Raw genomic sequence first — 15,516 nt, 5'->3', positions numbered from 1 at the left:
AGTTTCCCAGACTTGAAATACTATAGATTCTTCCGGTGTGAATATATTTCTATACCAAGTGTCCATGTTGATATGCCTTGCAAAGTTCTGTTTTTGTGAATATATTAAGATATCAAAATATCTAGTCAAACCCTATGGAATCTGTTATCAACTGTTAGGATTTTGAAGGAGTTTCAGGATATTTAATGTATTTTTAAAGTTTTGACTTGCACAAACAAATGAATTTGTAGGAAAAACAGCTTTTGTTTTAGTAGTAGTACATTTCTAGTGCTTGTGACTGCACAGCAAATCCTGAAAATGGGACAAAATTAACCTTACTAAAGCTTGGCACTGGAGTGTCACATAAAATTGAGTAAATATTTATGGTCACTTCTCATCATTTCTAAGTCAACACCTTTGGTCATGTAAGCAATGGATTTATTCAGGATGGAAGAGATGACTGTTTATAGATCTATTTATGAATAGTAATATATGTACTCTTGATGATTCTCAGAGTTTGAGAATAAATATCTTCTATTATTATGTATGCTGCATGCATCTGAAGTTTGGTTTTGCAGTGTGTAACTTATTTAAAATATATGTAGGGGGTTTTTTTTGGTAAAAACTGTTTTTGCAGGATTTTCTAAAATCTCTGGAATCTAGACTTCTGATTAATTTGTAATTTTTAGTATTGAAGAAAATGCCATACAATATCCTCATGCTGTACTAGACTTCTTTCAGGAACCTTGAAACACTTTATGGACTGTGACTAATGCACTGCCTCTCAGAAGGAGCAAAGAGATGCTTTATTACATACTAACCCTACAAGCTACGTATTAAAATAGCCTTTGAACGTGCTGGATAGAATTTGAATAGTGTGTTCTTCTGACAGAATAAAGAATCAGCTGGTTTAACTGGTCCCTTTCAGGATACATTTGAAGGTTAAGCAACTACAGATCTCAGCTAATCTGATGTAATCTGCTGTTACTAAATGGATGTCTACATTCACATTCGTAGCACAGTGCACATGAGTGCCTAGGAATCAAGTTTGCAAATTTTTTTGTATCAGTTCTGCTGGGAGGAAGCCATGTATCTGTTTGTTTACTTCTACCTCCTAATGAGCTTTTTTGAAGAAGCGTGTGGTTTTTGTCCTTCACAATGCACTTGCGTTTACCATGGCAGAAGTGATGGCACTGGAACAAGGTATATATTTTATTATTTGTTATACAAGGCAATTTATAAGGAAAACAATTGAAGCAATTGGAAATAACATTCTCATCCATTGCAAATTCTAGCATAGTTGAAATAAAGCCATATTTTACACTGGTTTTATATGGCTAGCAGTGTTCCTGAATAGGAGCAGATGGTGATTATGGCTTTGTACTTAGCAAATAGATACTCTAAATCTTCAGGTTTTGCAGAAGGCAATTTCTTTCTGCTCTGTGATTTTTCTCTTATTATAGTGTCTAGCTAGTTGTTCACTGTAATGTGATTCTGGTTTAAATAAATACAGTAGTTTCTTCCTTTTTTTTTCTTTAATCTGCAGGGAAATAATATAATTTTTGGTAATAAAGAGGTTAATTTGAAATTTGATGATCTGGGTACTGTCCTGAAAATTTGGGACATTCCGTTTGTCATTGCTACTTATTGTCACAACGGATCTAGTATAAAGCTGCATGAGGAGAAAGTACAATAGAGCAATACTATAGAGAAAAGGTGGGGGGAAACAGAAAATAGGCTTATAGGGGAATCCTCAAGCTGATATGTGCAAACAAAGTACCCCAAAGAAGTGGAAACACAATGATTCTTGAAAATACTGAGAAATCCCATTTCACTGAAATCAATGGGAGAAGAAAGTTCTTAGCATCTCTGAAAACCAGGTAAATTCTGTGTAGACACCAGAAATGGGGCTAGAAAGCTCTCCTTTAGAGAAACAGGCTAACATTTGCAATTTTCAGTCTGTTCTGAAAGGTAAATGTAGACACACAAATACTTTGAATCTTCATCATGCGGAAAAAATAGAAATCTAATATTCTGAATTTTGGTAAAACAGGTGGCATGCAATTCTCACTTGAGATACATGCATGTACAACAATGAACAACATTGTTCCTTATACAATGGCTTCTGTTTTTCAGTTGTCAGGAGAATGATGGACAGAAGGTGGTGCTTACATGCTTTAGAATAAAGCTAATCTAGATTTCATGTGAAAGTGTCATTGCTATTTTCTATTCTTTTTCTCGTTAGAAAATCCATATCTGTCTTTTCAATTTTTAAATGCAGAGGACTGTTCTCGGTTTGACATTCTTTATTCTGCTAGTAGTGTTGCAGAAAGTAACAGTATTTGCATTTAAATCTGAAATACAAATTTCTGATAAAGAAATGCTGATCACTCTTTTGTGGATTTTTTTTTTGTTTGGGGTTTTTGTTTGTTTGTTTGTTTATTTTTTTTTAATGCTAGGTCTGTGCTCTGTAATGATCCTGACATGTATGAGATCCCTGTGAATGTTCCTGTGGATACTGTAAAACTTCGTATAGAGAAAACTGTCATACGAAAGATTCCAACTGAAGCCTTTTACTACCTAGTAGATCTCAAATACCTGTGGATAACTTACAACTGCATAGCCAACATTGATATCAGCAGTTTCTATAACTTGAAACAACTGCATGAGCTACGTCTGGATGGTAATCTGCTCTCAACTTTCCCTTGGGAATCGCTGGCAGAGATGCCCAACCTACGGATCCTTGATTTACACAACAATAAAGTGACCAGCATTCCCGCTGATGCTGGCCGGTACCTGAAAAACATCACTTATCTGGACATATCCAGCAACAAGCTAACCACTCTGCCGTCAGACTTAATGGATATTTGGCCCCCCTTCTCAGAAGCTGTCCTGTCCAAGAACACAGACATTCTGGCTACCCAGAGAGTAATTTTGGGTATGTTAAACAGCCTGTCTCATTCCTTATTAAAACATACTTAAATGTTAATTGCAAGTGAGAGCAGGTAGAGAACCAGCCTGGGAATCAGGAGAGTGGGTTTTATCCAAGTCAGTCTTCTGTTTTGCTCTGTGATTATTTATTTGTTTGTTTATTTTCTGCTGGTGACAGAAAACTGTAAAATGAGGATAGAGACCTCCATGTATGCTCTTATCTCAAGGTTATAAAACTACGTAAAATCTACAAGATTCCAGTCTACAGGAATATAAGCCATAAGAAGTATTCAATATCCATCTAAATGCAGGACTTTAAAAAAAAAAAGTTTCTGATTACATTTCACTCATCACTGTATGTGGTTGCAACCACAAGCATGTCCATTTGCAACTGTTTTTTCCAATGGCCCACAAGCCAAACACAAGTAGCTAGAGTTGATGCTGGTATGAAGCCTGTCCTGAGACACAGTGCTGCAAATAGTGTTGGTGGCTTGAAAGAGGGCATCTCTGCTCTCCCCACGACTCCTGTTGCCCTGACATTGCTCTAAAGCTGACTGATTATCCTAAAGTTTTTCCCAGTTTACATGTTGAATAGGAGAGAGAGAATAGGAACCAGATCCCTACAACAGTACTTTTAATAGTATTTAAGGTAAGTATTTAAGAATAGTTTGTCTAGATTCTGATTTTTCTTTGTAACTTCATTCCATCTCTCTCGTATACCATCACATCAATTCTATTTACAACTTTATGCTTTATCTTACACTTTCTCTACACTTCCTGCAGGTCTTGCAGGTGACCCCTCTGTCTTCTGCAGTTTCAGAACATAGCTGGAACAGCTCTATCAATAGTGTTCTCTTCTGTCGCTGTTTATGTATAAGTGCATGTTTTGATGTTTGTGTAGTGTAGTGTAGCAGATGGGAGGAAAACCAGCTGGCTCTCCATAAACTACTTGCAGTGTTTCCATACCCACAGATAAAGATCTGCCCTGCATTGTACTGCCCAGTATTTCCAATTTCCTGGTCTAAATGCCCACTGTTCTGTGTTCCTTTGTTCAGCTGCTTTGTTTCACAGCAGAAGGTGCAATTTGAAACTCTTGTTCAGATGAGGTTGTATATGAGTAACTTAATAGATGCAAGTAGGCTGAACAGGATCCTCACATGCATAGTAAGTGTAGGTTTGCAGCATTAATAGGATCTTGGTTTATTCAGGATTAAAAAATAAGAAAAAGCTGTAGAAGTCCAGCTCAGTACTCCTTTCCTTGTCCCCACATTGAAGGCGACACGAGGCAGTGAAGTAGGAGCTGACTGTGCAAGCTATAATCCTCCCGATGACCTCATGTGAGAGTCCCAGAGGTTATTTGGTTTCCTGCTCTGACATAGCCCTTACCACTTAAAAAGGAAAATAAGAGAAACAAACAAAAAAAACAACCCAAAAAACCAACCCCAAAAAAACCCCAAGCCACACACACCCTTCTCTCCTCCCCTTCCCCCGGCAACCATCTGCAGGCTTTGCTGGTGCAGGCACTTTGTCAGCCTCCTCTAGCCCTGGCAAACCCTCTGGTGCTAGCACCGAGTTCTCTAGGGACTTGGGATCTGACCTTTGGATCATTCTCATTTATGAATTACAACTGGGTTTGAACTGGGGAATACACACTGGGTTCAAACAATGCCCTTCTCTTTTTTTTTAATGTTATGTGCTGAGAGAGGCTCTGTGATGTCATTGTATATTTGGATCTGAGAATACAAAATACCAGGTAGTACGCTCATTCTGTTGTGTTGAGTAAATCTAGCTTAGGTAAGCTGTGAATAATTGACCGAACATTCTTTCATTGACATCATAGCCTTCTGATGAGTATATCCCAATGCAGACAGACAGTGCTTGCTATATAAGAAACTCTGTAGTGAATAAAAAAACATCCCCTTCCTCTGGAGATTAGAAAGTGCTGTGCTCTTTATGTCATGGGTTATTTTGACAAGCTTGCTTAGTCTCCACTAAGTGTTAGTTTTATTATCTATATTACTGGAGCTTGTGAAGTTGTAGTTATGCCGCTCACTGCCAGAGGCTTGTCCTTAGGTGGCTGTTGATGGACTGTTACAAAGCGGTTGTTTTTCAGGAATGTATGGTCAATAGAAACTATCAGGCTAGAAAGATGACCTAGAAGTTGAGATGGCTCTATAATGTTCCAGCCGTAGGAGATGTCTGTTCAGAAGGACAGGAGCAAGATGTGCTCGGTGGTATTTCTTCCTCTCTGACACCCCTCCTGTATCTACTGGGATGGCTGGAGCATGAAGGAGGAGAAAGTATCTATCCCATGGATACTTTCCTCCTCTGAGGTGGAGATAAGGATCACAGAGATTTGTGATCAGGAAGGATTTTGAAAAGGCCTCTAGCCCCCTGGGATGCAGATCCAGACAGATGAACTGAACCATTTTGGTTAAGTCAGTGCTTCTCTTAAAAACTGCAGCCGTACCACTCCAGAGCCCTCTCTGGTAACCTCTTCCAGTGCTTATCTATCAGGATAGTGTGAAAGTTTCTCTTAATATCTAACCTCAATCTCTCTTACTGCAAACTAAGCTGCTTACCTCATGTCCTACATGAGATGGACATACTGAAAAACTAATTACCATCTCTTACAGTAACCTTTCAATCATTTTCCTTCCCTGTTTGCTGCCTTAACTAATTGCACTGTGTCTTTCACCGGTTTCTGATAGAGTGTCAAGGTGTTTTCTCGTTTTCTGCCATAGTTACTGGTTCCCTTTGGACTCCTTTGAGTTAAAAAAAAAAAAATCTTAAAATGTGATGCCCATAATTGCACACAGCGCTTGCTTTGATGCTCAAGAGTGTCCCATTTTCTCCAGCTGTTCTCTGTGGGGGCGTTCAGCTTGACCTGTGTGCCTACATGGAATGGTAACTGCAGCCAGAGCTCTGCTGAAACACACAGAAGCTGAAACGCACAGCAAATAAATGCTGGTTTTGTCTAGTCAGGAAAACAGCAGTCAGATTCTACCAAGTGTAAGCAATTATGACTTGAGTTGTTTTCTCTACTAGTTCTGGCAAAACAAGATTGTCACTTGTGTAACAAGACAAACAACAGCAAATCCCCAAGCTCAAATGTTTGTGCATATATATATATTTTAACACCAGGAAGCAATTTTGTCTTCAGTGTCTTGACTCAACATCAAGAGGGCTGCATGTAAGAGAAAGTTCAGGTTCCCCATGTTTACTTCAAGGACTCTTGGAGGACCCACAGAATACTTTTGCCAGGTGACTGGCAGGTTAGCATCTCCTTATTCCAATTCATAATCTCTGTACTTAGGGGTCTGGGGTTTTTTATTACCTCCTATGATGTTCCCCTGTGTGGACACTATGCTGAATGAAAGAAGGTCAGGGTCCTATGGCCAAGTGGCTCGCTCTGGCTCTCATCCACACAGCTTAGGGCCAGCTCTCTTTAAAGCTGATTGGCTGTTCCACACTTTTTAAGATTTACCCCTTGATTTTCTTTGGGCTCTATGGGATGCTGCAGTGACTCTATAATGTAACTATGTGGGTGAGGGTATTTTTAATTCAGTTCAAACTGCCTGAAGTAATAGGAGAATCACATTGCAACCCATAGAATTGTGCTTTTGTAATATAAAATAGCAAAGGTGTGTTGCATGCCTGATGGTTGGTAGGCATATAGGATAGTTTGGAGGTGCAAAGCCTGCTGCACTTACGTTGAGAGAAAGAACAGGATAGAGACAGCTGTTCTTGGTGTGGTCTTATGGATAAGCCCTTCAGGGAGCGTCCCTGGCATGTGAAGTGTCCCTGCAGCCACATTTGGCTTTGTCTTGGAGAGCACCCTTCGGAACTGTTCAAAACAAAGCTGTGGAGTGAGCTGACAATTAAGAAGTGGAAATAATCAAGGGTCCAGTGTGTGGGTTCATCTGTCCCTCTCTTGGTTAGCTCTGGAGCTATAGCCTAATACTTTGATCCAAATCACAGCTGAGTTTCAGCATTGGCTGCTGTACAGAGATTGAAATTTCTGATGTGAATGATGGCAGCAACATTTTCCGTATGGAAAGTTACATCTAGCGAGTCACTGAACAAAGGAATCCAGGATTTGATAGAGTGGTAGCTAGATGAGATTTTGCCTCTATTGCATGTAGAGGTGCCAAAAATTTGAAATGCTGCAGGTCCATCAGGCTTCCAGCTATTATACTGGGCCATTGGGTAGATGCTGCTTTTCGTGAAGCTCCTCCCTAGCAATTACTGTGTATAGGAAACACTGGGACACAACGTGGGAGGTGAGCTTTACTGTTTAGAACCATGAATCAAAAGCTTTGTAGCTTCAGTTGGAAGAGACCCTTGCGTAGGTTGGCCCAAGCTGTGGTGAATATTTCCATTGACCCAAAACTTGACTATTTCACATACTGCCACTTCACAGCAGCTGATAAGCAGTGTATTATGCAAGTTATGGTCTGAGACTAGTTACTGATTTACAAAGGAAATTTCGCTCGTAGCTGTTTCAAATGCTAAAGTCCATATTGACACAGCATGGGGAAACTCTGCTTACTGAGAAGACTGCAAAAATGTACATGCATAGGCACACATATACACATATTTGCCATTGTACACACAAGCATACATATAAATATGTGAGACTAAATTTTAACCATGCTAAATGGTTTTTAGAGCAATTTGTAATACATATTTAATGTTAAAACACATTGTATTGCTATATTGCAATGCATAAATAGTTATCAGCATTTGTTTTGCCTTAGTTAGTATTTCTTTCTCAGGTCAACAAGCTGCCTTAATATTTCTACAAAATAATCCAGGATTTAAAAAGACTTGGTGTTCCACCAGATAGGCATGCTATTGGAGACTTATCATTATTTTTATTTTCTCTTCTTAGGAAATTATTTTCCTGAGGGGATTACATCTCATTTGTTTATTAAAGCTCCCTTTTTTTTTCTGGTTTCTTAATTTTTTCCTTTTTTTTTTAACCTTTTCTTTATTCTTTCATGTATTTGTTCTCACTTTTACTATCTTGTAAGCACAAGCTGTTAAAGTTCAGAAAGCCCTTTGTAGTTTGGAAACTAGATTTACATTTCCATTTCTGTTCTCTTCAATAGCTAACTGAAGTATAATCAAATTTAGTGTTTTATCCTTGCTTCCAACTCAGTAGTGCTTTCATCTTTTCATTTTGGGAATTCACACGACTTGATGACTTACAATGGCTGTGCAAGTTTACTAAAAATAGTGTGAATGCTGCCAGATATTGGCAAGACAGAGATAAATAGAAGGGATGAGCTGTAGAGGCAAGGAAGATCTATATATTATATACATTTAGGTAAGTCCTGCTTCTTTAGCTAGTTCCACTGGGAAGAACAATGGATGGGAGAGATTAAGTGACTCACTGAAATAACTCTTTCTTTGCGCTAAAGCACAGAAGTAGAGAGTCTTCTGAAACTATAGCTTTCTTCCAAGGCTGCAACCAGGCCTTCTGAGATGAGGTGGTCAAACCTGTGTCCCAGACTGGACTAAAAAACCGTCCAATCTAAGGACTACCCATCTTTGCTTCATCATTCCTTCTGTTTTGTCAGTTTCTGATACTGTAACAATTTTGGGTCTTCTCTGGGACACTGGGAGAATATGAAGGCCATGTATTTATATATATTAGGAAAAATTTCTTCACCAAAAGGATTATCAAGCATTGGAACAGGCTGCCCAGGGAAGTGGTGGAGTCGCCATCTGTGGAAGTATTTAAAAGACATGTAGGGTCTTTAGGGACATGATTTAGTGATGGACTTGGCGGGGCTAGGTTTACAGTTGGACTCGATGTTCTTAAAGATCTTTTCCAACCTAAATGATTCTATGATTGTGTTTGAAAGGCCTTTGAGTGCTGCTAGTAGTATTTGAAACATCAATAAACCCCATCCTTTCCTGCGGTAAAGCTTGTAGGATGCAGAAAAGTCACAGAAGAAATATTTTCAGTAGTGTTCAATGTAAAGGAGAATCTACTGCCTGGTATGTGGGATGGGAGCCGTATTGATGCTGCAAATCTGTCCTGATTAAGGCTGTGAACTGAGAGTTCCTACCCTGCTGCCTGCTTGTAGCACAGCTGCCCCGTGCTTCTGTCCTCTAGATAGCACAGAGGCCGTGCTGTGAGTTCACGTGTGATTTAGCAGCATTTGTTGTGGAGGAACTCTGGCAGTTGAGGCCACGTTTCAAGGGAATTCTGTCTTACCTCTTATAGCTTAGGGAAATTTAATTTTAAAATGCTTATATAGTCTCTTTCTTAACATAGTGAGGAAAATTGACCCCTTATAAGAATGAAAAACAAAACGTTACAGGAATATTGTCTCTAACTTTCTCTAACTACAAACTAAAGCTTTCCTAATTTAAAAGATGAGCACAAATATTTATATACATGTGCTTGCTTGGGCAGAATTTTTATTAACTCAGACAGTTGATGTGCCTAGATATATGGAAAACATTTGGATGGTATCTCTTTTGCTTGTCAATATATGTGTGAAGTTCACAGGAAAGATTTTTATATTTTGGAGTTTTTTTGTTTTTTTTTTTTTTTTTTAAAGAAAAGCAGTTGCTGATACAGTTTCCTTGGTCTCTTCTTCTCCATTCCAGCAGGCAGTATCTCTTATGTCTTGAAGGGATGAAATTGGATTGTGATGTCAGTCTCTTCAGGTCAAGTCTTGTTTTAAAGAGTGGGGATTAATTGGGGTTTACCACAGTTTTAACCAATCACTGCCATTGTGCTTAAAATAACCTAATCTTGGTCAGGCGACAGAAGGAAGCAGTAGTTAATTATTCACATATTCTTTCATCTATAGGTTTCTTCCAGAACAAAGAGCATGATTTTTCCATTAGCTGTTTTGATAATTCCTAAAAAACACACACTGAACAATACTAGCAGGTGTTTCAGTTTGTTTTTTTTTCCTCTTCATTTTGGTTTAATTAATATGACTTGTTTGTTGCAGTAATCAGGAAATTCAATAGTGAGGGGTTCTTGTGCACCATTCCTCGTTTCAGACTGTAAGTTCTGTTTATTGTTAATACTTGAAAAAAATGAAAAAGTTATGCCCAAAAGTATAAGTCAAAGGAGAAAGCATTTGAACTCATGAGTGATGTGCTGTGTGGTGTTTTACGTGGTGAAGCTGCTGTTGCTCTGTGAAGGTCAACATAGTGGAGTAATCAGTACCAGCTGAAGATTTAGGCTTCTATTCCTCAGAAATGCCTACTCTCTTTCACCATAATAAGTTCACCAAGAGTGAGAAACCTCTCATTCAAAGACTTTGGAATCAAGAAGCAAATGTTATAGCCTCTAACAAAAGAGGAGTACTGTGTCCAGTTCTGGAGCCCCCAACATAAGAAGGACATGGACCAGTTGGAGAAGGTCCAGAGGAGGGCCACGAAGCTGGAGCACCTCTCCTATGAGGACAGGCTGAGAGAGTTGGGGCTGTTCAGCCTGGAGAAGAGGAGGCTCCAGGGAGACCTTATAGACACACATTCTTGTGTGCCATCATAAAAATACTGTAGTCATGAACTTTTTTTCAGGGTCCTTCCCATTTTCTGCTCTTCTGCTATGCTTTTTGAATGTGTTTCAGAGGTTGTCCTAAATTGAAGCTATATTTGTAAGAATAGTAGTATAGTTCAGAGCCAGATAAGAATTTTATTGGCCTAAAGCTTTTTCTCCTTAGCCCTCATCATTTTTTCAAGGGGCAGAAATTTTGGTGTAAGCTCTAAACCCCTAAATCATTGTGTTCTCTGCAAGCACTGAAAAAGGGTCTAAGCAGATGAAACTGTAACAGCCCAAAGAAGGACTTAGAGCAGAGAAGAGTGACAGGATGCAATATCCCTGAGCAGCTATCTTTCCAGAAGGCAAAAGCAAGTGAAAATGTATTATCAGCCTTAAGACATCTCTTCAAAGTGTTTTTCCTAGGTAAGTAGCAAAGTTAAGCAAAGGTAGTGCCAGTATATTACTATGTTCCTGTAAACTTCTGTGAATGAAAAGTTTAGCTTAATAAACATTCATACTGTTGTTCCTCACCTCTGCAAAAACTCCCATCAATCAGCTGAACAAAAAAGACAAATTGAAAGAGAAAAGATTAACTCAGAATAGGTCAATAGTTGTCCTTGATTGTACTTGGTGGTAACCATGCATCATCATACTGTAATCACAACATCCATATGTTGCCTGACTACATTTTTTTTTCCTCTTTCCCTTCTTCTCTCCCTGCTTCAGGTTTGCAGGACAACCCATGGTTTTGTGACTGTCGGATTTCAAAGCTAATTGAGTTTTCCAAAATTGTGGACAACTCAGTTGTACTTCTTGATCCATTGGTTTCATGTAGTGGACCTGAGAGCCTAGCAGGAATCTTGTTCCAGAGAGCTGAGTTAGAGCAGTGTCTTAAACCATCCGTGATGACATCAGCAACAAAAATCACTTCCCCACTAGGAAGCAACGTTCTGCTGCGCTGTGATGCGACTGGGTACCCAACACCGCAGCTTACTTGGACTAGGTCAGACAATATACCAGTGAACTACACAGGTATAATTGCTCTTTTATAGGAAATGGGAGAGCCTGAAATTGTTGGATTGCTTATGCTTTAAGATAATTATAAAGAGTAACAGTGGACCAAGTATTGCACCAAGCTGGCAATTGTATCTATGCAACAGCTGTTACGAAATTCTTTGTCTGGTCTGAGCAGGTCCAATAGACTGTTCTGATTCCGGCTGTGGTCTGTAATAAAAACAGTGTGTGTGGAGGGGGGAACTGAATGAAGTGGGGAAACGATAAAGGAAAATGGGGGTTGGGATAGTTGGACCCTAACTCAGAAGCTGAAAAGGAAAAAGGAGAATTCATTACTGGAATCTCCAGTTTGGTTCAAAATGTTCATGTTAAAAAAGCTAGTGAGGCCATAACTGAGCCACTTTAAAACTCAGCACTGTAAACACAGGGTTTTCCAAAATCAGGTTTTCTGTGTTATGTGCAAATGCTTATTGTTTATTTGCAACACCCATCTTGGATGCTAAAGGCTGTGATTGTCTGATATCTGATAGCTGATATGATAGATATTTATGTAGTTACTTAAATACAAAAAAAAATCCTTCTTGCTAGTGCCAAGTAGTTGAAGTTATCTTAAACTGTAGATCTGAAGAAGGTAATAGTCTAAAGTACTGAAATATCTTAAGATGAAGGTAATTTCAAAAAATGTTTTGAATGGCTAATGTGTTGTGTTACCTGAAGTCAGTGAAACTTGTATTTCCTAGTCACTTAGCAGCTTTAAGCCATTTGACTTCTCGTCATCTGTTTTTGTTAGCAAAACTGCAAATTATATTGTGATTCCTCCAGATGTTCAGTTCCATTTTAACCCAAGCTAAGCACTTTTCTGCAATCTGACAGGGAGTTCCATAGTTTGTGTGTGGGGTTTGGTTTTTGGTGGGCTTTTTTGTTTTGTTTTGTTTTGGGTTTTTATTTTTGTGTGTGTGTGTGTGTTTGTTTTTTAAGGAAGTTTGTTCCATATAATTCCTTCTGATAGAAATAAGTTAAGGGAAGAAGTAGTCTAATAATGTTTACTTTCTCTTTAGTAATGTTTTACTCTTTGCATTTTCCCACAGTAATTCAAGAAACACCTGGAGAGGGTGTCAGATGGTCCATAATAAGCTTGACAGGGATTTCATATAAGGATGCAGGAGAATACAGATGTAAAGCCAAGAACTTAGCAGGAATGTCAGAAGCTGCTGTTACTGTCACAGTGATTGGTGTAGTTACTACAACTGTGTCACCACAGAAGTATGGAAGGAAGCAAGAGGCGGAGGGACAGAACACCACTCAGGAGGAATCCAAGCAGGAACCCGAGAGGACAACCACACCTCTTCCCGCCACATCGACTACCACAGCACTGGTTAGCACTGAAAGATCGACAAGTGTCAGGTTTACTGACAAGAAGCAATCCAGACCCATGTTCGATGGAAAGAAAAATTCAAAGGCAGTGACAAATGGAAACAAAAAGCAGACTGGGGAGATCAGCAAGAAAGGTGAGGAGACAAAGCAGACTGGGGAGATGAGCAGGAAAGGTGAGGAGACGGCACTGAATACTGCAGGTATTCCTGAGGAAAATGTTACTGTAAAGAACCTAAGAGTGATCAGTGAAAGTGATGAAAGAGTAACCTTAACTTGGAAAACTGTCAATGCCACAAGCAACGCTGCGGTGACTGTGTTATACTCAAAGTATGGTGAGAAAGATATGTTGCCTCTGAGCACCGATTCTAGCAAAAACAAAGTCACAATTGATGGTCTGCAACCTAGTACTCAATATATGGCATGTGTCTCGCCCAAAGGAGTGCCACCTACAAAAGAGCAGTGCATTGTTTTCTCCACTGATAGGTTAAATGATAAAAGCAGCTCTCAGTTTTCTATCCTGATATTGGCAAGCAGTGCAGCATGTGTGGTTGTTTTACCTTTGATATTTTTCTTACTCTACAAAGTTTTAAAACTTCATGTGAAACCGAAAACTGCAAAAGAAGCTGACCTTGCAAAAGAGACCTATGTGAAATTTGAAACACTATCTCTGAAGCCTCGAACAGTGAATGCAGGAGAGCAGCTCTGGGCACGAAGGTACACAGATGAGTCGGAAAGACTTCTTCTTTGTTCTAGGTCAAGCATGGATTCTCAAATGACCTTCAAAAGCGAGGGCTCTAGGTCTGAGTATCTGTGTTGAAGATAGGTGAGAATGGAGGAGATGTAATATGCAATAGGTAGAATTAATGAATGCTGATACTGCATCTGGAAGCGGGTTGGTGCTCGGTGGAGATCAGAATATATTATCTGATGTAATACAGTCTACTGGATTGGTAGGGTGGTGGGTAGGAGGGAGAACAGAAGAAAAATGTTGCCTGTTTATTTTCTTTCAAATGTAATTGTGAGTTTGGATGCGAAGAAATGACGTTCTTCAAAAGATGAATACACCATGGAATGGTTGCCTGGTTAAAGATCTGCTATTTTTTGTTTTCATTAAAACATAATTCTGTTTTCTCCTCTTGTTTTACTGTAAGATGTGTTAGTTGCGTGTATTGAACATTAATCACAACCTTCATAAAAACTATGTACTTAAAAGTAATAGCAAAAGAGTTTAAACTGTTTCTATTGAGATCAAAATTTTATTTGAAAATACAAGTTTTCTTCTGATATCAGCTTGTGCTTTGAGATGTCGTACAACTCTCTTTGTACAGTATCTTGGACTGGAAGTGATATCAAGCCAATCAAGTCTGAAGCTAGGTAGCCACAGCTTATGGACTCTTGAGAGGTGCAATGCACATCGTATTGTCATTTTGCAGATGCTATGGCAGAGAAGCTTCTTTAGTATTCTGAAGCTCAGGTAAGATATCATTACAAGTAACTCTGTGAGAGTTGCTAGATATTAATAATGTTAATTTACATCAAATGATTTTATTGCAAAATCTCAGCCTTAGAATTTACTTGGATGCATATGTCTATAATACCTCAATTTCAGAAATCTCTGTATAGAAAATTTTGTGGTACTGTGTAATACAACACACACTCTTACATACCTATATATCACATAGATATTGCACAATATTGTGTACTACACTGTAGTAACAGAATACATTTTGAGATATAGTAAGAGGAGGTCTTGTCCTCAGGTCATGTTGGATGTGTATAGTTTAATAAGCACAGTGAATGTTAATTGTGAGCATTCTTCCCAGTGTTTAAAAAAATCGGGTATTAATATTAATAATGAAGGTGAATGCAGAATTGCCTTTTAATGATAATAATGAATTCTCTGTTCTGAGGGTGCTTCTTCATGGCTTGAAGTAAAGAAGAGCTTTTATTGTTTCAGGTTCCTATGTCATGGTTAGAAGTTGCATGAATTGAGAATCACAGTTTTTCCTAAAAATTGCAACTGCATTGTTTTCTTGGACCTTTCTATGCCCAGAAGAACTCTTTGTTTTGCTAAGAAATTGGGAATCTTCTCTTTCCAGAGGGAGAAGTTTTACTCAAAGCTACAAACCAAAGTTTAGTCAGTTAACTCTAAAATAGTAACATTTCTTGATGTCACTAGTACAGGATTAAATTTTGCCTGCTGGAATGTTAGAGAGCTTATCTTGTAAGCTGTAGCTTGGCAAGAGGAAAACATTTTGTCAAAAAATCTCCAACATAAAATCATAGCTGAAAACGAATGCGTCGAAAAATCTCCATAGCAACTACATGATGGTGTTTGATGGTCAGGAATAATACCATGAGTACTTGAGACCATGGGAGCTGTAGTAAGGAAGCATGTGAGACATTCAGAAGTGCAGACTTAGCTTACCTGCATATCCTTTTAGAATTAATCTTGGTGTTCCTTTCTGTGTTACCAGTATGTGTGGTTAAAAGGCAGTCTTTCTTCTTTTTCCATGGATGATTTTGGTTACAGTGAAAATGTTTCTAGTTTTCTGAGTGGAATATTTTTACTTTGGCAGGTTTTTTGAAATTTGGGATTTTTTAGGGAAAGCAGATTCTTTTTGTGTCAAAACCAAGGTTCATCTGACAAGCAGTTTATGATAAACTACATTTTTAACAGGACCCAAAGTGTTACAATG

The 15,516-nt window shown here is 38.7% G+C and overlaps 1 protein-coding gene across 3 annotated transcripts; it reads left to right on the top strand.

Moving 5' to 3' along the window:
* The first annotated feature begins 1,066 nt into the window (after nucleotides 1-1,066).
* On the top strand, nucleotides 1,067-13,634 carry LRIT3 (leucine rich repeat, Ig-like and transmembrane domains 3). Of its 3 annotated transcripts, XM_086747566.1 has the most exons (5): nucleotides 1,067-1,182; nucleotides 2,439-2,917; nucleotides 11,156-11,461; nucleotides 12,532-12,951; nucleotides 12,991-13,634. In XM_086747566.1, the coding sequence occupies exons 1-5, from the start codon at nucleotides 1,067-1,069 to the stop codon at nucleotides 13,632-13,634; spliced, it is 1,965 nt and encodes a 654-aa protein (XP_086603692.1). The 3 variants fall into 3 exon arrangements, with proteins under 3 accessions (XP_086603692.1, XP_086603691.1, XP_086603690.1); XM_086747565.1 differs by having other exon boundaries at nucleotides 12,532-13,634; XM_086747564.1 differs by lacking the exon at nucleotides 1,067-1,182 and adding an exon at nucleotides 2,255-2,375 and having other exon boundaries at nucleotides 2,414-2,917; nucleotides 12,532-13,634.
* Nucleotides 13,635-15,516: the final 1,882 nt, after the last annotated feature.

Source organism: Chlamydotis macqueenii, chromosome 4 (genome assembly GCF_036417535.1).
Source record: "Chlamydotis macqueenii isolate bChlMac1 chromosome 4, bChlMac1.mat, whole genome shotgun sequence".
NCBI lineage: Eukaryota > Metazoa > Chordata > Aves > Otidiformes > Otididae > Chlamydotis > Chlamydotis macqueenii.
Note: the sequence above shows the minus strand (reverse complement) of the source record. Positions and strands in the feature narration are given on the sequence as shown.

What these genes read in the sequence shown, in the direction of transcription:
- LRIT3 (XM_086747564.1), top strand. Translation starts at nt 2,255, where the DNA reads ATGCAGAGGACTGTTCTCGGTTTGACATTCTTTATTCTGCTAGTAGTG. An exon ending in TACCCAGAGAGTAATTTTGG is followed by an intron (nt 2,918 to 11,155) that starts GTATGTTAAACA and finishes TCCCTGCTTCAG; the next exon opens with GTTTGCAGGACAACCCATGG. An exon ending in TATACCAGTGAACTACACAG is followed by an intron (nt 11,462 to 12,531) that starts GTATAATTGCTC and finishes ATTTTCCCACAG; the next exon opens with TAATTCAAGAAACACCTGGA.